Raw genomic sequence first — 17,280 nt, 5'->3', positions numbered from 1 at the left:
TACATTTACCTAGCCTCCTGAAAAAGGGACAATGCCCATAGCACAGGGCAAAATCAATGAAAAGTGATAAACCTATTATTTATATTTTGTAGAGGAGTGAAAAAATGTGTTTAGTCGAAGTCATCCCATGAGCGCAAAGTGTTCAATTATATGCCAAACCTCCAATACTTCCACCCAGATGGTAAAACCCAACTCCTTTGTTCTCACATATATTAAAAAAAAGGCTTAATACAGAATTAGGTTATACCCCCACAGATATGCTTCTATCATTTTACTGTTAAAAAATTCTTATCAAGCACTGTGATATTATGATTTGAAGCTTGGAATTTTTAGTCCCACTCACCCACCTCCATCCTCCAGGAAGGGGAAAGGGAGATTGAGTTACTAACTACATGAGGAATCCATAAAAACCCCTGATCTCTTCTTGTTCCGGGCAAATTCAAAAAACAAAACCAAACCACACCCTGAACTATGGGGTTCAGAACTCCTGGGCTGGTGAACATACGGAGATGCCTGGAGGGTGGAGCACCTGACAGGGCTCGGAAGCTCTGTGCTCCCTCCCGTGTATCCTGCCCCATGCGTCTCTTCGATCCGCTATTCATCTGTATCTTATGTGCTTTATAACAAATGAATAAACGTGAATGAAGTTTCCCTGAGTTCCATGAGCTATCCTAGCAAATTACAGGCCCCAAGGAGGAATCATGGGAACCCCCTTTATGTCCAGTGGGTCAGAAGCACAAGTCACAACCTGGGACTTACAATTGGTTCCTGAAGTAGAGGCAGTTTGTAGGACTGAGTCCTTAACCTGTGCTTAACTCTAATCCCAGGCAGTGTCAGAATTGAATTAATTTATAGGACACCTATTGGCGTCCACTGGCTTGGTGTGGAGGGAAAACCCCCACACATTCGGTGTCAGAAGTGAAGTATGGAGTGAGTGTGAGCATAGAAGACTGTTAGTTTTACCATTAGGTCAGGCACCAACCTGTGAAGTATCTTTTTTTTTTACTTCACAAGAGAAACAGAGGCAAGTCTTATCTTTCAAATACTAAATTCTCCAACAAAACCACAGCATCTGAAAGAAAAAATGCCTAACTGAAGAAAGAGTCTGGTATCTCTAGGGAGATAACTCAAAGGGACCTGCAACTCACTTTTAAATCAAAGCTTCTTAACCCTGGAGAGCTTTTCAAAAATACACTTCCTGGGATCACCTCACACTAGTCCTATTAGAATTTCTGAGATTAAGACTCTGACACTAAAATTTCTTCAAAAGATTCCCAGTTGATTCCTATATAAATCCAGGAATGAGGACGACTGGTATAAATACAAAGAAGGTAAAGGAAGAAAAGGAGAGAAGCAAAAAGACCATCAGGAAGTACGTGCTATTCATGATTATCAATTTCTATATTTAAAGCACCAGATTTTCCATTTAAACTATACTAATTTCACAGTACCTTCTATTGGTCAGGAAGGGTACCTATTATTCCTCAAATTAAGGTACAGAAGAAATCTCCAACTTCCTTAATTAGTTACAATGTATCTAGAAATAAGTGAACCTTCATTATTTCTGCATTTTCTCATTATTTAAGTGTAAAGTGGGTTGGCAAATATTGTCTTGGTATAGACAATTTTCAACTTAATAGGAGCAAAAGAGAGATCTTCTTTTAAAAAAAGTGTCATTTGATTAATCTTAAGGTCTGTCAACCTCAGCATCATTGACTTTTTTTTTGAGACAAAGTCTTGCTCTGTCACCCCAGCTAGAGTGCAGTGGTGTCATCATAGTTCACTGCAACCTCAAACTCCTGACCTCCTCAAGCGATCCTCCCACCTCAGCCTCCCAGAGTGCTAGGATTACAGGCATGAGCCACCAGGCCCACCGCTACTGACAATTTTGAACCAAATTATTCTTGGTTGCAGGGAGCAAGCTGTAGATGCAGAAAACTTTAGAATACTCATCAGTAACTTTTAAGACATGAAACGACCTTTAGTGTCTTCAACTAGCTACACGATCATAAATGGATGTCCCCTGCATTGTAGAATGTTTAGCTGTATCCCTGTCTTCTTCCCACTAGATGCCAGTTGCAACTCACTCGCAAAGTTGTCACTCCAAAAAATGTCTCTAGACATTGCCAAATGTTTCAAATCAGTAACTTATTTAATAAAAGATGCTACTAAAATATTGATAATCAAAATATTTTTTAATTGTGAAAGATGACCCATTCACTAATATTCTAAAAACTTAAATTTTTCTATACCAGGTTCATAAAGAATACCTTATAAGAAAGAACAACCATGGTGAAAATTTATTTTTAAATAAAGTACTATGGAATTAGCTCATGGATGCATAGTGTATATATAAATGTTCTAATAATTTTTTTAAAAATTTAAGCATCTTGTGATATATAAATTAAAAACAAGGAAATATTAGTTTTACTTTTCTTTAACACTGTTGCTTGGTAATATATTAAATACGTATTAAGTCTATGAAGTACAACAGCTTAACCTACATTTGGTGATTGATTTAATTTTACGCTTTAAAGACTAAAATCAAAACCTCTGAACTTACACTTTGCAACATGAAAGAATCAGAGAATAGCTATAATTCTAAAATAGCATCAATATACTGAATATTCTTATGAGTATTAATGGACTATACTGAAATAAGATAAATATATTACACTCAATTTGAAGTGTTGCCACTGAAATCAATTACAAATGTTTATTCTAAAAGATGCTACTATAAAGTTTACAGACTCAACTACTGATAATGGTTATTCAAAATTAAATTTATGGAATACTTAGAAAATAGGATAAATTGGAATCTGTGGACCGTATTATAATATTCATGAGCAACAATTTTTTAAATACATAGAAGGCTATTGTTTTCATATAAATTAGGAACTTCAAAATCATCTCCCTTTAGTACTTTCAATTGTCACATGGCCATAAACCAAAGACCCAAATAAGTTCAAACGATCACTGATACAACTTTTGCAAAAATTCTCCTGTCAGTACTTTTAATGTTGTATACATCAAATTACAGTAAAAAGACAACTATAAACGATGCAGCCCCTCTATTTTCACAAACAGCACAATGTATTACAGTAAACCGAGTTTATATTCCACCATCAAGTGTGGTTCTCCCATTATTTCACTTTGTGACGGATCTGAAAACAAACAAAAACAAACATTTTAAAAGTCTCCAAAAAAGATAAACTCAATGGTTCACTTACATGAAAATCCAGAACAGTCAAAACTAATCTAAAGTGACAGAAAACAGACCAGTGACTGCCTGGGGCCAGCGTGGAGGGACGGATTGCGAAAGGACCAAGGGAATTTTTGGGGGGGTGATAAAAACATTCTATGTATTGATTGAGCGGACCCTGCTTATGCATTCAGAGCCTAGCCTGGTGCCTGACAGATAATATCTGACTGAATAAATGCTTAGTAAGTCCCTCTCCCTTTCTTTACACAGAATTACAGAAGATTTTTAAATGAATGCATTTTCATAACTAAAAGTTATGACTACATATACCTATCACATTACTAGTTTTAAATGAGGTCTAAGTTCAACGTAAAAGCGTAAGAATCCCAGCTTTTCCTGCATTTAAAAAGTTCTCTCAAGGAAGATTCTCAAAAAGGAGGCTCACTAGACTTCTGTTATGTCCACAGCATTTCCTTACCGGACATCAGCGGCCAAGTAAAACTAATAAAACTCAATCCTGTTGAGTTTTTCTATTTCTCCTACACTGCTGGGGACATAATGAGCAGAGGCAGTACCGAACAGGATGATATTTGTTTATCTTCCTCAGGACCAGAAAAAACAGAGGATGCTGTGTGTATTATTTTTACTTAAAAGTCATCTCATACATGATACAACTATTCAGGGAATTTTGTTAAAAATGACAAGGTTCTTCTTTCCTACTCATCACCTGCAGAACTATAAAAATCATTGTCTGGAGGGCCACTTTTTGAAGAAAGATTTGTTCCAGTCATTTAAACACTAGTCCACACACACACATACACACACGTGCCAAACCCCCACAAACAAACAAACAAACAAACAAAAACAACGCTAGTCACATCCCACAAGCATGAATACTGAAACAACTCTCACTGTTTAAGCCACGCCAGGAATACTGCATTAGACTGTCACATCAGACTTGATGCTAGGACGTGAAATGAATGACTATGAATGATGCTATGCTGAAATGAATGACTACCATTACTTCACTGAAAGACTATACTCTCAGAACTTCATAAATAATTTTCACTTTTAAGAACAGTTAAAGAACAGTTATTACCATTAAACTTTATCTTACTACAGGGAATAAACACAAGTGAATCCAATTGGCTGTAACCTCCATGAGGGCAAGAATTTTCTCTGTCTTTCTTTGCTGCCGTCGCCTTGTCTATCACAGGGGCTCCATACGAAGGTACTGAATGACAACTTACCATTAAGAATATCTTCAAATCCAATAGTCTCATCGTTACCCCTCAAAATATCCAGTGAAAGGTTTGAGCTTGGAAGAAATGGAAGACGCTGAACCTTTGGGAAAAGTATGAAAAGGGCAAGATTAGAAAAAACCCAGGGGGGGAAATATAATATATAATCTAATTTCATGTTCTATATCCTTTATTTGAAAAAAAGTCACAAAATTAGGTGAAATATAAATTTAACTAGTGGGGAAAAAAACAGTTCATATTTTAGACACCAAGGTTTTTAAAACTTCCTCAAAACTTTATTCAAAGTATGTCAAGACAATGAATTTATATTTTATTAACACTTAATAATCCCATCAGGTCTGCATACACTTTGAGGCTTTGCTTCTGTCCAGGAAAACTACAGCACATAGCCACACAATGAAACATAAAATCCCAAAGCCTAACACCATACCTTGTTCTTGATGTATGTGGGATGATCAAATTCCTGAAGAAATTCCAACTCAGTGACAGCATTATTCTACTTAATATATAGATTACTTCATTTTCCATGTTGTTTTGTACTGCTCATTGCACAAATGTAAGGTATAACCCTTTCAAACAGCAGTAACCAGAAATGTAGATCAAAGTCACTTGTGTTGCCTTTAAAAACACAACACCATTACCAACTAATGTGATCTTTTTTTGAAGATCACAATCTGCCATATAATACATATACAGCAGACTGACTCGTAAGTGTAGCAGAGAAAGTGTAAGCTATAGAGGCAGAATGATGTAAATTCAAATTCTGACTCTATCACTTACCAATCATATGGCTTTGTGCAAGGTACCTGATTCATCTCAGCCTCAGTTTCCTCATCTGTGAAATAGGATAATACCACCTTCCTCCAAAAACTATAGCAAGATGTGAGGTAAAGTATGTACCCAGTATAGTCACCGGCACGTAGTTGGTACTCTATAAACTTTAATGTAGCCAAACCAAACTTCCAGTTTTTATGTTCTTTGTTAGTTGTCCAGCAGTTATAATTGAAGTCAATGCAGATAATTTTAGATATTGCCAAAAGTCTACTGAAAGAGTAATAGGTGGTCAGTGACTAAATGATATTAGCATTTTGAAAATAACCATACCTTTAGAATCTAAGGGGGCAGTTATGCTATTTTTTTCCTCCCCAAAATGTATTTAGACTAAAGATACTATTTGCAGTTACTAACGGCCTACAGAGTTCTTTCAATCTTTATAGCATGGAAAAATTTCTCTAGATTGCCAAATCTTAAAAAAAAAAAAAGAAAAAAGGAAGTGGAAGAGGAACAGAAATAGGAGCCTGTAAATTAAAAAAGGCAGGAAAGGGTCTGATAGTTAGATCAGAGGTACAGGAAGGCATCAAAAGCCAGGATGAGCAGGCAGCAATTCTTCACAAGAATAGCTAAAGTGTAGCAAAAAAAAAAAAAGGTCAGAATTGTGGGCAAAGATTTTTGGATTAAACAGTATTAAAAACTTAAGTCCAAAATTTGAGCATATGTAGTTGAAATCTGAGTAATACACAGGAAAATAAAAGAGGAAGCTAACAGTTTTTGGTCAAACATGTCATTTCATTTAATCTTCAGAATAACCCCACGCTGTTCTTAATGCTCTCTCCATTTCACATTAAAAACAAAGAAAAAATCTGAGGTTCAGAAAAGTCTCCAACTTATTTATGTTTTTAAGACGAATAGATGATGGAGCCAAGATTCAGATCCAGATTATTCTGATTTAAAGCCATGCTGCTTTACAGCTTTATCTCTGGAGAGAAGTACTCAAAGTAGCTTCCAGAATGACTCAGCCAAATACAATTGATGGCATTAATAGAATTTATTGAATAAGACACAACTTTAGCCAATTCATGAACAGAGCCACGTTAACGAGTTGGGTTTTGAGGGCAAAGTGAGGTGAGTAGCATGATCAAACTCGTGTTTTGCAAAGATTATTCTAGCTTGAGTGTGAACAAGGGCCGAAGCGGCAGGAGGGATGATGAAGCACGGCAGGGGTGAGAACCAATGTAGCAGCAATGATGAGAAGATCAAGTAATAGACTGGGTGACTTGGGGGAGGGGGCAAGGGGCTGGGGTGAAGTGCTGGGTGAGATAACCAAGGCTAATGCTCCAATTTCTGCCTTAGGCAGAAACCTATGCACACATAAGGAGTATGTGAGGAATAACGAGTTATTCCGTACTTGTACACGTGAAACTCTAATTGGAAAAGGATAGGTTTACAGCTCATGAGAATTACAACTTGGAAGTGATCAGCATATACGTGATAACTAAAGCCACAGGAATAGGCAGGAAATAGGGTGAGGAATGGACCAAATGGGGCCTAGTGTTTTAGGGAACAGATAAAAGGAACCTACAGAGACACCTAAAAACAAGAGTTCAGAGAGGAGGAGGACATAGGTAAAGTGTGGTGTTCTAAAAACCAAGGGAAAAAGGAAGGAGCTATTAATATCAAATACTACAGAAAGATAAAGTAAAATGAGGGCAAAAAAAAAAAAGTCCCCATTGTTTTCTGGCTGTGATGGGAGACAGACTCTAGTGGTTAAATGAATAGGAGGTAAAGTAGTACATAAAGCAAATGCAGACAACTTTTTCAAGAAGTTCAACTTGCAAAAAGCACATTCAATGAGAGAGAAGTTACTATAAAGGATTTGAGATTGATACAATTTTTGTTTAGTTTTAAACGACAAAAGTAGGTTCAAATATGTGTAAACGCTGCTGCTGAGACAGACGAGAGACAGCTGTTGAAGATATCAGATACAGAAATGATCACCAACAAAGGGAATTTCCTGAAGTCTTATGACGGGACAGAATCCAGAGCAGAGGCAGGGAGGTAATTCTGATACACTGGGAAGGACAGTTTCCAAGTACTTATTCCTCAGCAACAGGCATATCAGCTACATACAAACTGCATACCTGATAACTCCCCTTGGATATTCCTAGAGTGATCTTAAATTCAATGTAACCCCAAAAACAGAAAAACATGAAAGTAGATGTAGATAAGTTTTCAGGCACTGAGCCTGTGATTAGGAGGAGTTTTCCATTTAATGACTTCTTTTTTCCTCTATGAAATAGGAATCAAGGTCATATTCTACAAAGGGGGAAAGTGGCATAAGTTGTAAGGGAGCAGAGAAGATAAGGTCTGAATAGCTGTTATGAAAACAGAAGAGTCCTCATGACTGGTATCAATACACATGGCACAGATACATAACTGAGATCCATACACTCACCTGCTGCACTGCCTTGAATTCCATCTGTAATTTTAGTGGAGCAAATAGACCCTGGATGTTTCTCAGCGTGGAAAAATTCATTTTATCTTGGTTGAGCTGGAACTACAAAAGACAATGTAATTTTAAATGTTACACTCAATATTCTGCCTTCCAAACAGCAGTGATACATACATAACACAATACTTACATGAAGAATTTTAATATTCATAACAAAAACTAAGGATTTTTATTAATTTCTTCTGATAAATTTTAGGGTATATGTCTATATTTTATTCAGCATGCAGGTATATTTCTTTTTCTTTTTTTTTTTTTTAACTGACCCCGGGTCTCACTATGTTGCCCACACTGGTCTTGAACTTCTGGCCTGAAGCAATCCTCCCACCTCAGCCTCTCAAATTTTGGATTTACAAAACTAACAAATTAAGGAATACTTTCCATATTTCAGAAATATATTTGCAAGGCATAATCATTTTTCATGCTTTTGATTAAAAGTACTGCAAAACTGGGGTGCAAAGAAAAAGTACAATTTGAGATTCAGAAAATGTCACATACAGTGACTTAGAATTTCTAAGTATGAAAGTATACATTTCAAAGGATTTAGTAAAAGAAATAATTATACCATTATACCATCCTGTTAATTAAACTACAATGTTTAAACTTCACTTTTTTATGGTAATTGACTCAGGGAAAAAAAAAATTCCAAATTCTGAAAAGTCTATTCAATTTGTATTGGGTCCAAATCGGCAATTTTTTTCTGGAATCACACTTTCAATAAGAATTGACAGTACATTTAAGAAACTTTGATCATAATTTAATGTATTTCAGGTAAAATTAATCAACTCAACTCATGGATTCTAAAACAGTTTCCCAAAATGGCTCTTAAAGATAGTGAATATGATATACAGACTGCTACAAAGATTTGTCTGAGCTAATTATAATGAGGTGAAGTGACTTGTTATTATTTTTTATTATACTATACTCTCTAGATAAGATTTTTTTTCTGTCACCAAAAAGATCATTTTGATCAAAAATCTATGGAGAAATTAGTGCCTACTATGAAGGTATCTAATATGATTTCAATTATTTTAGCTTGACACAGCAAAATTTTGACATGGTCATTAGGAAAAATCTGCAATAGTTTATTATGAGTATATGATCTGAATTTCTCAGTAAAGGGTTTCCTTTAAATACTGAGATATCCTCATGATAAGTAAATATGATTTTTAAAGAAATGGGGTCGTGCTATGTGGCTAGAATGTAGCAGCTATTCATAGGTACAGCTTCAAACTCCTGGGCTCAAGTAAGCCTCCTGCTTCAGCCTCCCAAGTAGCTAGGACTACAGGTGCATGTCACTGCACCCAGCAATAAATATAATTTCATGCAGAAAAAATTCAATTTATATAAATTTTGATGAATACATCCAACTCATGTGTATCACACTGTAATGTGATATTAAAACTACAATTATCAATCAATATACAAATTAGCAACCATGTGCAAAATTAGGCTCTGTGGTGACATACAACAAAACAGAAGAAAGTCTATCCTGGAGGAGGTTGTATTCTAGCTGGGAGTACAGATCAGGGCTCCTCAACTCTTGGCACTACTGATGTCTTGGGCCAGATCAGTCTTTCTTGTGGGGTGCTGTCCCATCCTATGCATTGTAGGATATTTAGCAGCATCCCTGGCTTTGACTCAGTAGATGCCAGTATTAACAACATTCCGACCCCCACCACATCATTTGTGACAACCAAAAATATCTTTAGACATTGCCAACTATCCCCTCAGGGTCGGGGGGAGGGGGGCAAATTCCTCCCCTAGTTGAGAACCACTGATACAGATGATGACAGTCATCTTCCATCACTCTCACCACTACAGCTCCTAATCATGGAGAGCTACCAGAGGCCAGCAATATGCCAAGAGATGAACCATTTCTAACTCCATTTTACAGATGAGGAGACTAAGATGTAAAGACAATTAAGCAATTTGCTCAACTTGACATAATAAGTGTGGCGCCCAAGTAGTTCAACTACACAACCCATGCTAAAGGACTTATAATAGATAGTAAGTTCTACAGAATTTTAAGAAAGAAAAAGACTGTCATTAGCTGGTTAAGTGATGAAGGAAGAATAGAGGCAGTAGGTATAAGCTGAGTCTCAAAAGATCTACATTTTTAGAGTCTTCACCATTCTGGCCAGTCTCACTCAGATTTGTCAAAATTTCTCTTAACATGTATTGCTCAGAACTGAACCAATATTCCAAATCTACTGGCCAGCCATCTTATTAATAAAGTTCAAGATTACATTAACCATTCTTTTTCATAGCTAAATATTGAGTATACAGTCAATTAAATTGTCAAATTTTACATATCAAGTCAGGTTTAACCTACCTAAATGTGTACAATTCATTTTTTGAACTCAAATGCATGATTTACACTCCAACTCTATGTTTTTCTGAAAGTTTTCGCCTAGCCTTTTGGTCTATTCTGTCATTGTGATATAGTTCAATTATTTACCAAAATGAACTATCTTTACCAGCTTTGTCTTCTAAAAACCTAATTTATGTGATTTCTATGGTTATTTTCATATCTTTGAAAAATATTTAATCTCCTAAGTGTTCACCTTACTACCTAAAATGTAAGTAGAGGCCCAAGATCCCTACCAACACATCCCCTCTAAATTGATCATTCCTTAACCATTATTGCTTTCTGGGTACAGTTATCAACCACACACGATTCACCCTACACTACTTTCACTTGGCCCATAATCTACCATCTAATCCTCAAGCTTATCCCTTGTCAGATAATTTGGTCCCTTCACTGATCCATTTGGTAATTTAATAAAAGAACGAACTAAGATTAATTTGCTATGAGCTCACAGAGTTGCTGGTGATCATCACTTACTTTACTAAATGCTCACAGCCCTCTACTCAATAGTCCACTTAAGAATAGTGCCAGAGGCCAATGTTACCACAGTCTTACTTTTTAGTTAAATCCCTTTTAGAAAAGTGGACTATTTATCCATCTTCAGTCTACAGGCAATTTTCATTTCTCCCATTATTTCTCAAAGATGATCAACTATGCTTTTATAATCATACTCATATGCTTTGCAGTCTACTCTGGGCTGTCAATTTCTGAGCCTGAAACCTGAATGCAATTAAAACAACTAGAAGCTCTTTATTTTCTCATCTTACTTGTCACAATTACATTATTTATCTTCTCTTATAGAAAGATCTATCCCCTTGTTAAAGAGAAAGGACGCAAAAAAATTTTAAAAATGAAATCAGTTTTCTGTTACCAAATAACATTGTACCACCTTCCCCAAGTAGTGAGTAGCCTTTATCTTCTTGCTGCTAATGCTTACTTAAGAAGCCTTTAAGTTGTTTCTAGAAGATTGGTACATGCCATCCCTTCTTTGAAGTGACCTTTCCCCACCTAGTTACTTGACGGATATTGGCCTAAAACTGCCCAAATGTCCCCTCCTCTATAAAGTCTTCCAAAAGCCCTAAGCACTTAGCGGCTTGACCCATCCTTGGTCCTCTCCAGCACTTTATGAAGCCTCCTCTTACACACTACTTGTCTTTCCCATTAACTTTTAAGGTCCTTAAGGGTGGGGGTTATATCATACTTATCAGTGTACCTACTGTGCCTAGTGGATATGTCCCTCAGTAACTTGGAGATGCAGGGCTTAAAAAAGATGTCAAGGGTAGGGGATACAGACTTGGAGATCAACAACAAAAATGGCAGGGAAAAATATACAAGAAAACAGGACTATCAAATGAGAAAATTACAAGAAGAATGGAGAAGTGGATCAACCTTTAGACATGTGCATAAAAGACAGAAAAGGATGTGCAGACAGGGAGCTTTAGTGAAGCAATATAATGATAATTTGAAAGCCTACAAGGAAATCGACACAATAACATACTTACATTTTTTTCTGATAATTCAAGAGGATGACTAGGCAAAAGTTCATTTTTCACACAGGAAAAACTGGAAAAAAAATTAAAAGGGCAATTAAGTATCACTCAATACCCACAGCTCAAAATCCTATCTACTAAGGGTGTGACTACAATAGAATGGCATGAGGGAGTTTTTCTGAAGAGATGAAAAACAGTTCTGTATCCTGACCATGGTGTTACAGGAATTGACACATGTGTTAAAATTCATAGAACTATTCACCAAAAAGAAAAAGAGTCAAATGCATTGTATGATAATTGTTCAAGAATGCATCTATTATGGTGGTGGTCAAGACTCCAATCACCAGAGAGAACCTTCCAAAACCTGGTGCTAAATGATGCCCTAAACCTAGAAGAAATTTAATAAATGTATGTGCATTACTATTACTCTGATGAGATGCTTTAACACTATATAAAATACTTAAGCCTTTTCCCTCCAGGTCTACCACATACTCAGTATTTAATATATCTTTAATAAACATGTTAGAGCATTTACTAAACACCTCTGTGCAAAAGTACTGTTAGGTGATGCAGAGCTAGAATCAGGCCACTGGTCTTTATCACTCTAGAAATACACAGATGACTACCTTATTGTCCAAATCTGGATTTGAAAGCTGAAAGAAGCCTTAGAAATCCTGCCACGATCATTTATTGAATATTGTCTTTGTACAGAACATTATCCAAGAAGTGGGGCTTGAAAATTGTCCTGCCCGTGGCAATCTTACAGTTCAATCAGGAAAAAAAAGAAAAAGGAACATTTTACGTGAAAAAAAATCATCAGGACTTAGTTACTGCCCAGCCAGTGAATCTGATTATACTACACATCAAATTATATCTCCAATTCCACAGGCTATATACCGCGTCTTTTACTATAAAATTGTAAGTCTATAATGAGAGATTATGTCTGTACCCAGACACCAGCATTCAAATGTCACTCTATTATAATAACACTTTAAAATTAGATATAAAATTTAAAAATTCAGAATACAGAATGCTTATGGGGGAAAGGCATTATTCTTATTTGATTAAGCAGAAAAGTGACCAGACAAGAAAAAGGACTAGTAGCAGAAACTGAGACTTAAACATACAAAAACATAAAGGAAAACACAGAAAAGAAAGTTAGGAAAGTGCTAAAGCTAGAAAAGAAAAACACCAGCAGTCAACACTCACTGAGTGCTTCTAACGTTAGGTACCATTTTAAGTATTTGTTAGGTATTAACTCATTATTCCTCAAAATGAGATATATACTATTATTGGCCCTCTTTGATAGATATGGACCCTATCTATGGAGACATAGAGCAATTAAGTAACTTGCCCAAAGGGACACATAGCCTTTACTAAATAACAGTCAGGATCCAAATCTAGGCAGTCTGAGTCGAGGGTCCATCCTCTTAACTGCTGTGTTCTAGAGCCCCCCAAAAAGTAAATTACTCCAATAACTAAAAAAATAAGGAAGCAAATGGCTCTCCAAGTTACCAGTAGCAACAATAATAATAATGATAATAATTCCTATTAAATCATGCTAATGGGTACCATTGCCTAGAAGGATGCCCTACTCTGGGAACCTACTACTCTGAGAAGATGTTTCTTCTAAGCCTCTTCCCCTCCCACTTCCCAACCCATCTAAGGTATATCACTTCCATCTACCAAGTTAAATACACATTTATAGTCTTATGAAGAATATTATGAAAAATAATTCACAGAAAACATTTTATGACAAATTCAAAGTCACAATTCCTCCCATATACCCTTTCCGAAGAAGATCATGACTTTCAAAAGGTCCACTTGCTGAAAGTTCAGTAACTGGAATACTGTCCTTTAGCTGAGATCCAAGTCCTCTGGCATTCTACAACACAAATAAATACCAAAAAAATGTAAACATACGCACCCCAACACCTATGTCAAAAATACTGTTTAAGTAGGAGAAAGAAAAGATAAGGTCTCTCTCTCAAAGAACTCACAAAGTAGACAATTACAACAAGGCTTAAGCACTATGATAGAGGGACATACGTGGTACAATGAGTAATAGCAAATTTGTGAGTGGAAAAGATTTCTGAGCTGATCTCCAGGGGTTTTTTGGGTTTTTTTTTTTTGAGACAGAGTCTCACTGTCACCCAGGCTGGAGTGCAGTAGTGTGAGTATAGCTCCTGAAGCCATGAGCTCCTGGGCTCAAGTGATCATCCCACCTCAGCCTCCCAAGTAGCTGGGACTACAGGTGCGTCCCACTACAGGTGGCTAACTTTTAACATTTTTTTGTAGATACAGGGTCTCACTATGTTGCCCAGGCTAGACTTAAACTCCTGGCTTCAAGCGATCCTCCTACCTCAGGGTCCCAAAGTGCTGGGATTACATATGTGCACACCATACCCAGCCCTGAGCTGATCTCTTAATGCTGCCAAACTGAAAGGCATTCCAGGAAACAAGAAATAGCATATTATGTAGCATCTTCAGCAAAGAAAAAGAAAAAAAAAAAGAAATTACATGGATAAAGGTGCGAAAATATAAATGAACAAGTTATGAGTAGTTGGAGATGACTGGCTAAATACTTGTATCAGTAGACAGAAGTAAAGGCTGGCAAAATGGAAAAATAAAGTATTACATGCAAAGAAATCTGGGTTTTATTCTGAAACTGATGGAGAGCCTGTGAAGGGATATGGCATGATCAGATTTGCTTTCACTGGAAAGATCTCTCCCTTAGGTTGGAATGTTTGGCACGGAATGAACAAGTGGAAGACAGAATCCTGGGGAATATCATTACCTAAAGACAAGGAAGAACAAAGAAATGGGATTAAGAACAGGACAGCTAGAAAAAAAAGTTAGGAAAAAAGATAATTCATAAAGTGTTTAGTTTCTTTCTTTCCTTTTTTTTTTTTTTAACATTAGAGACAAGGTCTTACTATGTTGCCCAGGCTGGATTTGAACCCCTGGGCTCCAGCGATCCTCCTGCCTCAGCCTTCTGAGTAGCTGGGATTATAGGCATATACCACTGCCCCCAGTGAAAAGTGTTTGGTTTCCATAAGAGGAGGGCATTATCAACAAAAACTAAATGTATCTAATCAAAATAGTGTAAAACAAAACAAAAATCAAAAAGAAGAGACAGTGAATTTAGTATAGAAGTATTGTCACCCTACACATTTATTCTATGAAACATGCAATCACCGAGTATTTATTAGGCACCTATTATGTGTCAGGTACTCTGCTAGGTGCTGAAGATGCATGTCTACCTCCCATGGCTTCATCTAATGAACATATATCAAACAAGCAAATAAAATAGTAAGTGTTACGACAGATAAAGCACAACATGCTGACTTTAAATCACTTGCTCCTTAAGTTCAATATCCCTGTAAGTGTGTAAAAACGTAAAATAGCTACAGGTAGTTTGGTATCTAATCTTAATACTACTCTAAGAGAAACTATTCTGAGAAACCAGAATAGTTTGATTTATTGATTTCTTAATATATTTGTACATTTTATTTCATCAGGTACTTTCTCCTGTCTGGGGTTTCTTCATTCTACCACTCTAGCCCAGGCTCTCCCACAGCAATAACTTCAATAGCACTCTACTGGGTCTTGCTGTCTTAGACTCAACCATTGTCCAATTCTGCATATCAAGGCTTTCCTAAAATGTACAACCTTTCCCACCAAAACTGCTATAAAATCTTTCATTGGTTCATCAATGTCTGAAAAATAAAGGCCAAAGTCCTTAGCCTGGAAGTGAAGAACCTGCCAGCAAAGCACACCATCTCTTTGGCCCTGTTTACTCATTTGCACCAGGTAGCTGAACTCCTTCCAGGACTACAGACGTTCCTTAACTTATGATAGGGTTACTTCCCAATAGAACTATCACAAGTTGAAAATACCAAAAGTTGAAAGTGTATTTAACATACCTAACCTACTGAACGTCAGAGCTTAGCCTGGCTTAGCTCAACGTGCTCAGAACACTTACATTAGCCTACAGTTGGGCAAAATCATCTAATACCAAGACTATTTTATTAAAAAAAAAAAAGTTGAATATCTCACGTAACTTATTGAATACTGCACTGAAAATGAAAAATAGAATGGCTTTATGGATACTAGAAGTAGTGTCTACTGAATGCAGTCCCTACTGAATGTATACCACTTTCACAATATTATCAGGTCTAGAAAAACCGTTAAGTTGAACCATCATAAGTTGGGGACCGTCCACAGAGCTGTATGATTGTAGCTTTCCAAATGTATCTTTTGCTTCTTTCCTACATGGACATTCTCCTCCAGTGACACTGCTTTACTGTAAAGTGAAAGAAAAAGTTTCTTCTATGCGCAAAGAAAAGGGGAATTCTGACCTTTGGGTTTTATTGTTACAGTCATTTTTCCAATTTCCTTTTGTAAAATATCAAGGCCAGTACTTCAATGTTTCTAATAAAGTAGCAGTGAAAAACAAATTTATGAAAACGTAGTTACCAGTTACACTTGAGAGTGTTTATGAAACTTCTTTATAACGATTAGCAATGTTTACCAACAGAAACTTTCTAAATTTGGATAGATGGCCTACCAGCATTAACTGATATCAGAGTCAGTGGCAATGGTAACTCAGGAGCCTTCCCAAATATCACAACTTTTAAGTTAAAGAGAAGGGGAGGGGTGTAGGAGGAAAGGGGGAGATGCACTAACAATATTGACAATCTGGGAATAATAACTGCATTGATTTTTTTTTTTTGACCTATGACACCTGGCATACTACAAGCTCTCAACACCGTTTGCAAATAAAGCTTAGCTATATAAATGCGACCTATAGTTGTGGGTTGGTTATTATGCACTTGCAAGCGAGAGGAGGTGTGCAGTGAGGAGTTTGAGGCTGTGGGCTCCCAGAGGTTACCCCTTTCGGGGCAAGGGTCGGCGGCGCCACCCCACAGAACGTTGCACTTTCGGGTTTCCCTTTCCAGCTCCGCGCCAACTAAGGGGAAGGGGCCCAAGCTGCTAAGGGGACTGGGGAAGAAAGGGCGAAAACCGAAAGAGGAGAAACGGGAGGAAGCTGAACCGCTGCTTGTGGGACCAGTGTCGGAGCCGGGCCCCGGCTACAATCACGACCCGCCCCTACCCAATGACTCGACAGATCATGGCGCTCGAGGCCGGCTTCATGCCCACGCCGCCGCCGCCGCCACCACCCAGGGGCGGACTGGGAGGCCGCGGCCTGTTCCTCCCGAGCCACGGTCTCCAGCCTGCCTGGAATTCGGGCCGCCCGGGGACTCACTCACCATCTTCAGCCGCTCTGCGAACAGCCTCTCAGCCTCGTTACCGTCAGCCGACCCCGCTGCCTACTTCCGTTTCCGGGGGCCGCCCTCCACATCCGCCGGAAGTGCGTCCGTCCGGGCGAGGAAGGAAGGAGGGCGAAGGGAGGCGGGAGGGAGTTACGGGGGAATGAGGCTCCCACGCTTGCAATCCCGAGGGACCGAGGGCCTAGGGCGTAGTAGGGGTGTGGGCTGGGAGGAGGGAGAGAAGCGCCGGAGGGGAGGAAAGGCGTGGACTCTGCTTTTTTAAATAAACATCTACCGTTTTTACGGCATTTTAAGATGTGCATTGTGCTGTTGTAGATGCATCGCCTCATTTAACGCAAAACTTCTCTGTGGTACGTATTACATTTTACAGAAGAG

At 37.7% G+C, this 17,280-nt stretch overlaps 1 protein-coding gene across 1 annotated transcript; it reads right to left on the bottom strand.

Annotated features, from left to right (window-relative positions):
- Positions 1 to 2,702: 2,702 nt before the first annotated feature.
- POMP (proteasome maturation protein) lies at positions 2,703 to 17,069 on the bottom strand. The gene is made up of 6 exons (XM_012642142.1): positions 16,885 to 17,069; positions 13,399 to 13,496; positions 11,624 to 11,684; positions 7,697 to 7,798; positions 4,453 to 4,546; positions 2,703 to 3,164 (listed from the first exon to the last, which is right to left on the bottom strand). Exons 1-6 carry the CDS (start codon positions 16,885 to 16,887, stop codon positions 3,097 to 3,099), a joined length of 426 nt encoding a protein of 141 aa, XP_012497596.1. The 5' UTR covers positions 16,888 to 17,069; the 3' UTR covers positions 2,703 to 3,096.
- Between the last annotated feature and the right edge of the window lie 211 nt (positions 17,070 to 17,280).

This window comes from Propithecus coquereli, unplaced genomic scaffold (genome assembly GCF_000956105.1).
Source record: "Propithecus coquereli isolate 6110/MARCELLA unplaced genomic scaffold, Pcoq_1.0 Scaffold175, whole genome shotgun sequence".
Classification (NCBI taxonomy): domain Eukaryota; kingdom Metazoa; phylum Chordata; class Mammalia; order Primates; family Indriidae; genus Propithecus; species Propithecus coquereli.
The sequence above is the reverse complement of the archived record's forward strand: the minus strand, read 5'-3'. Positions and strand labels throughout refer to the sequence as shown.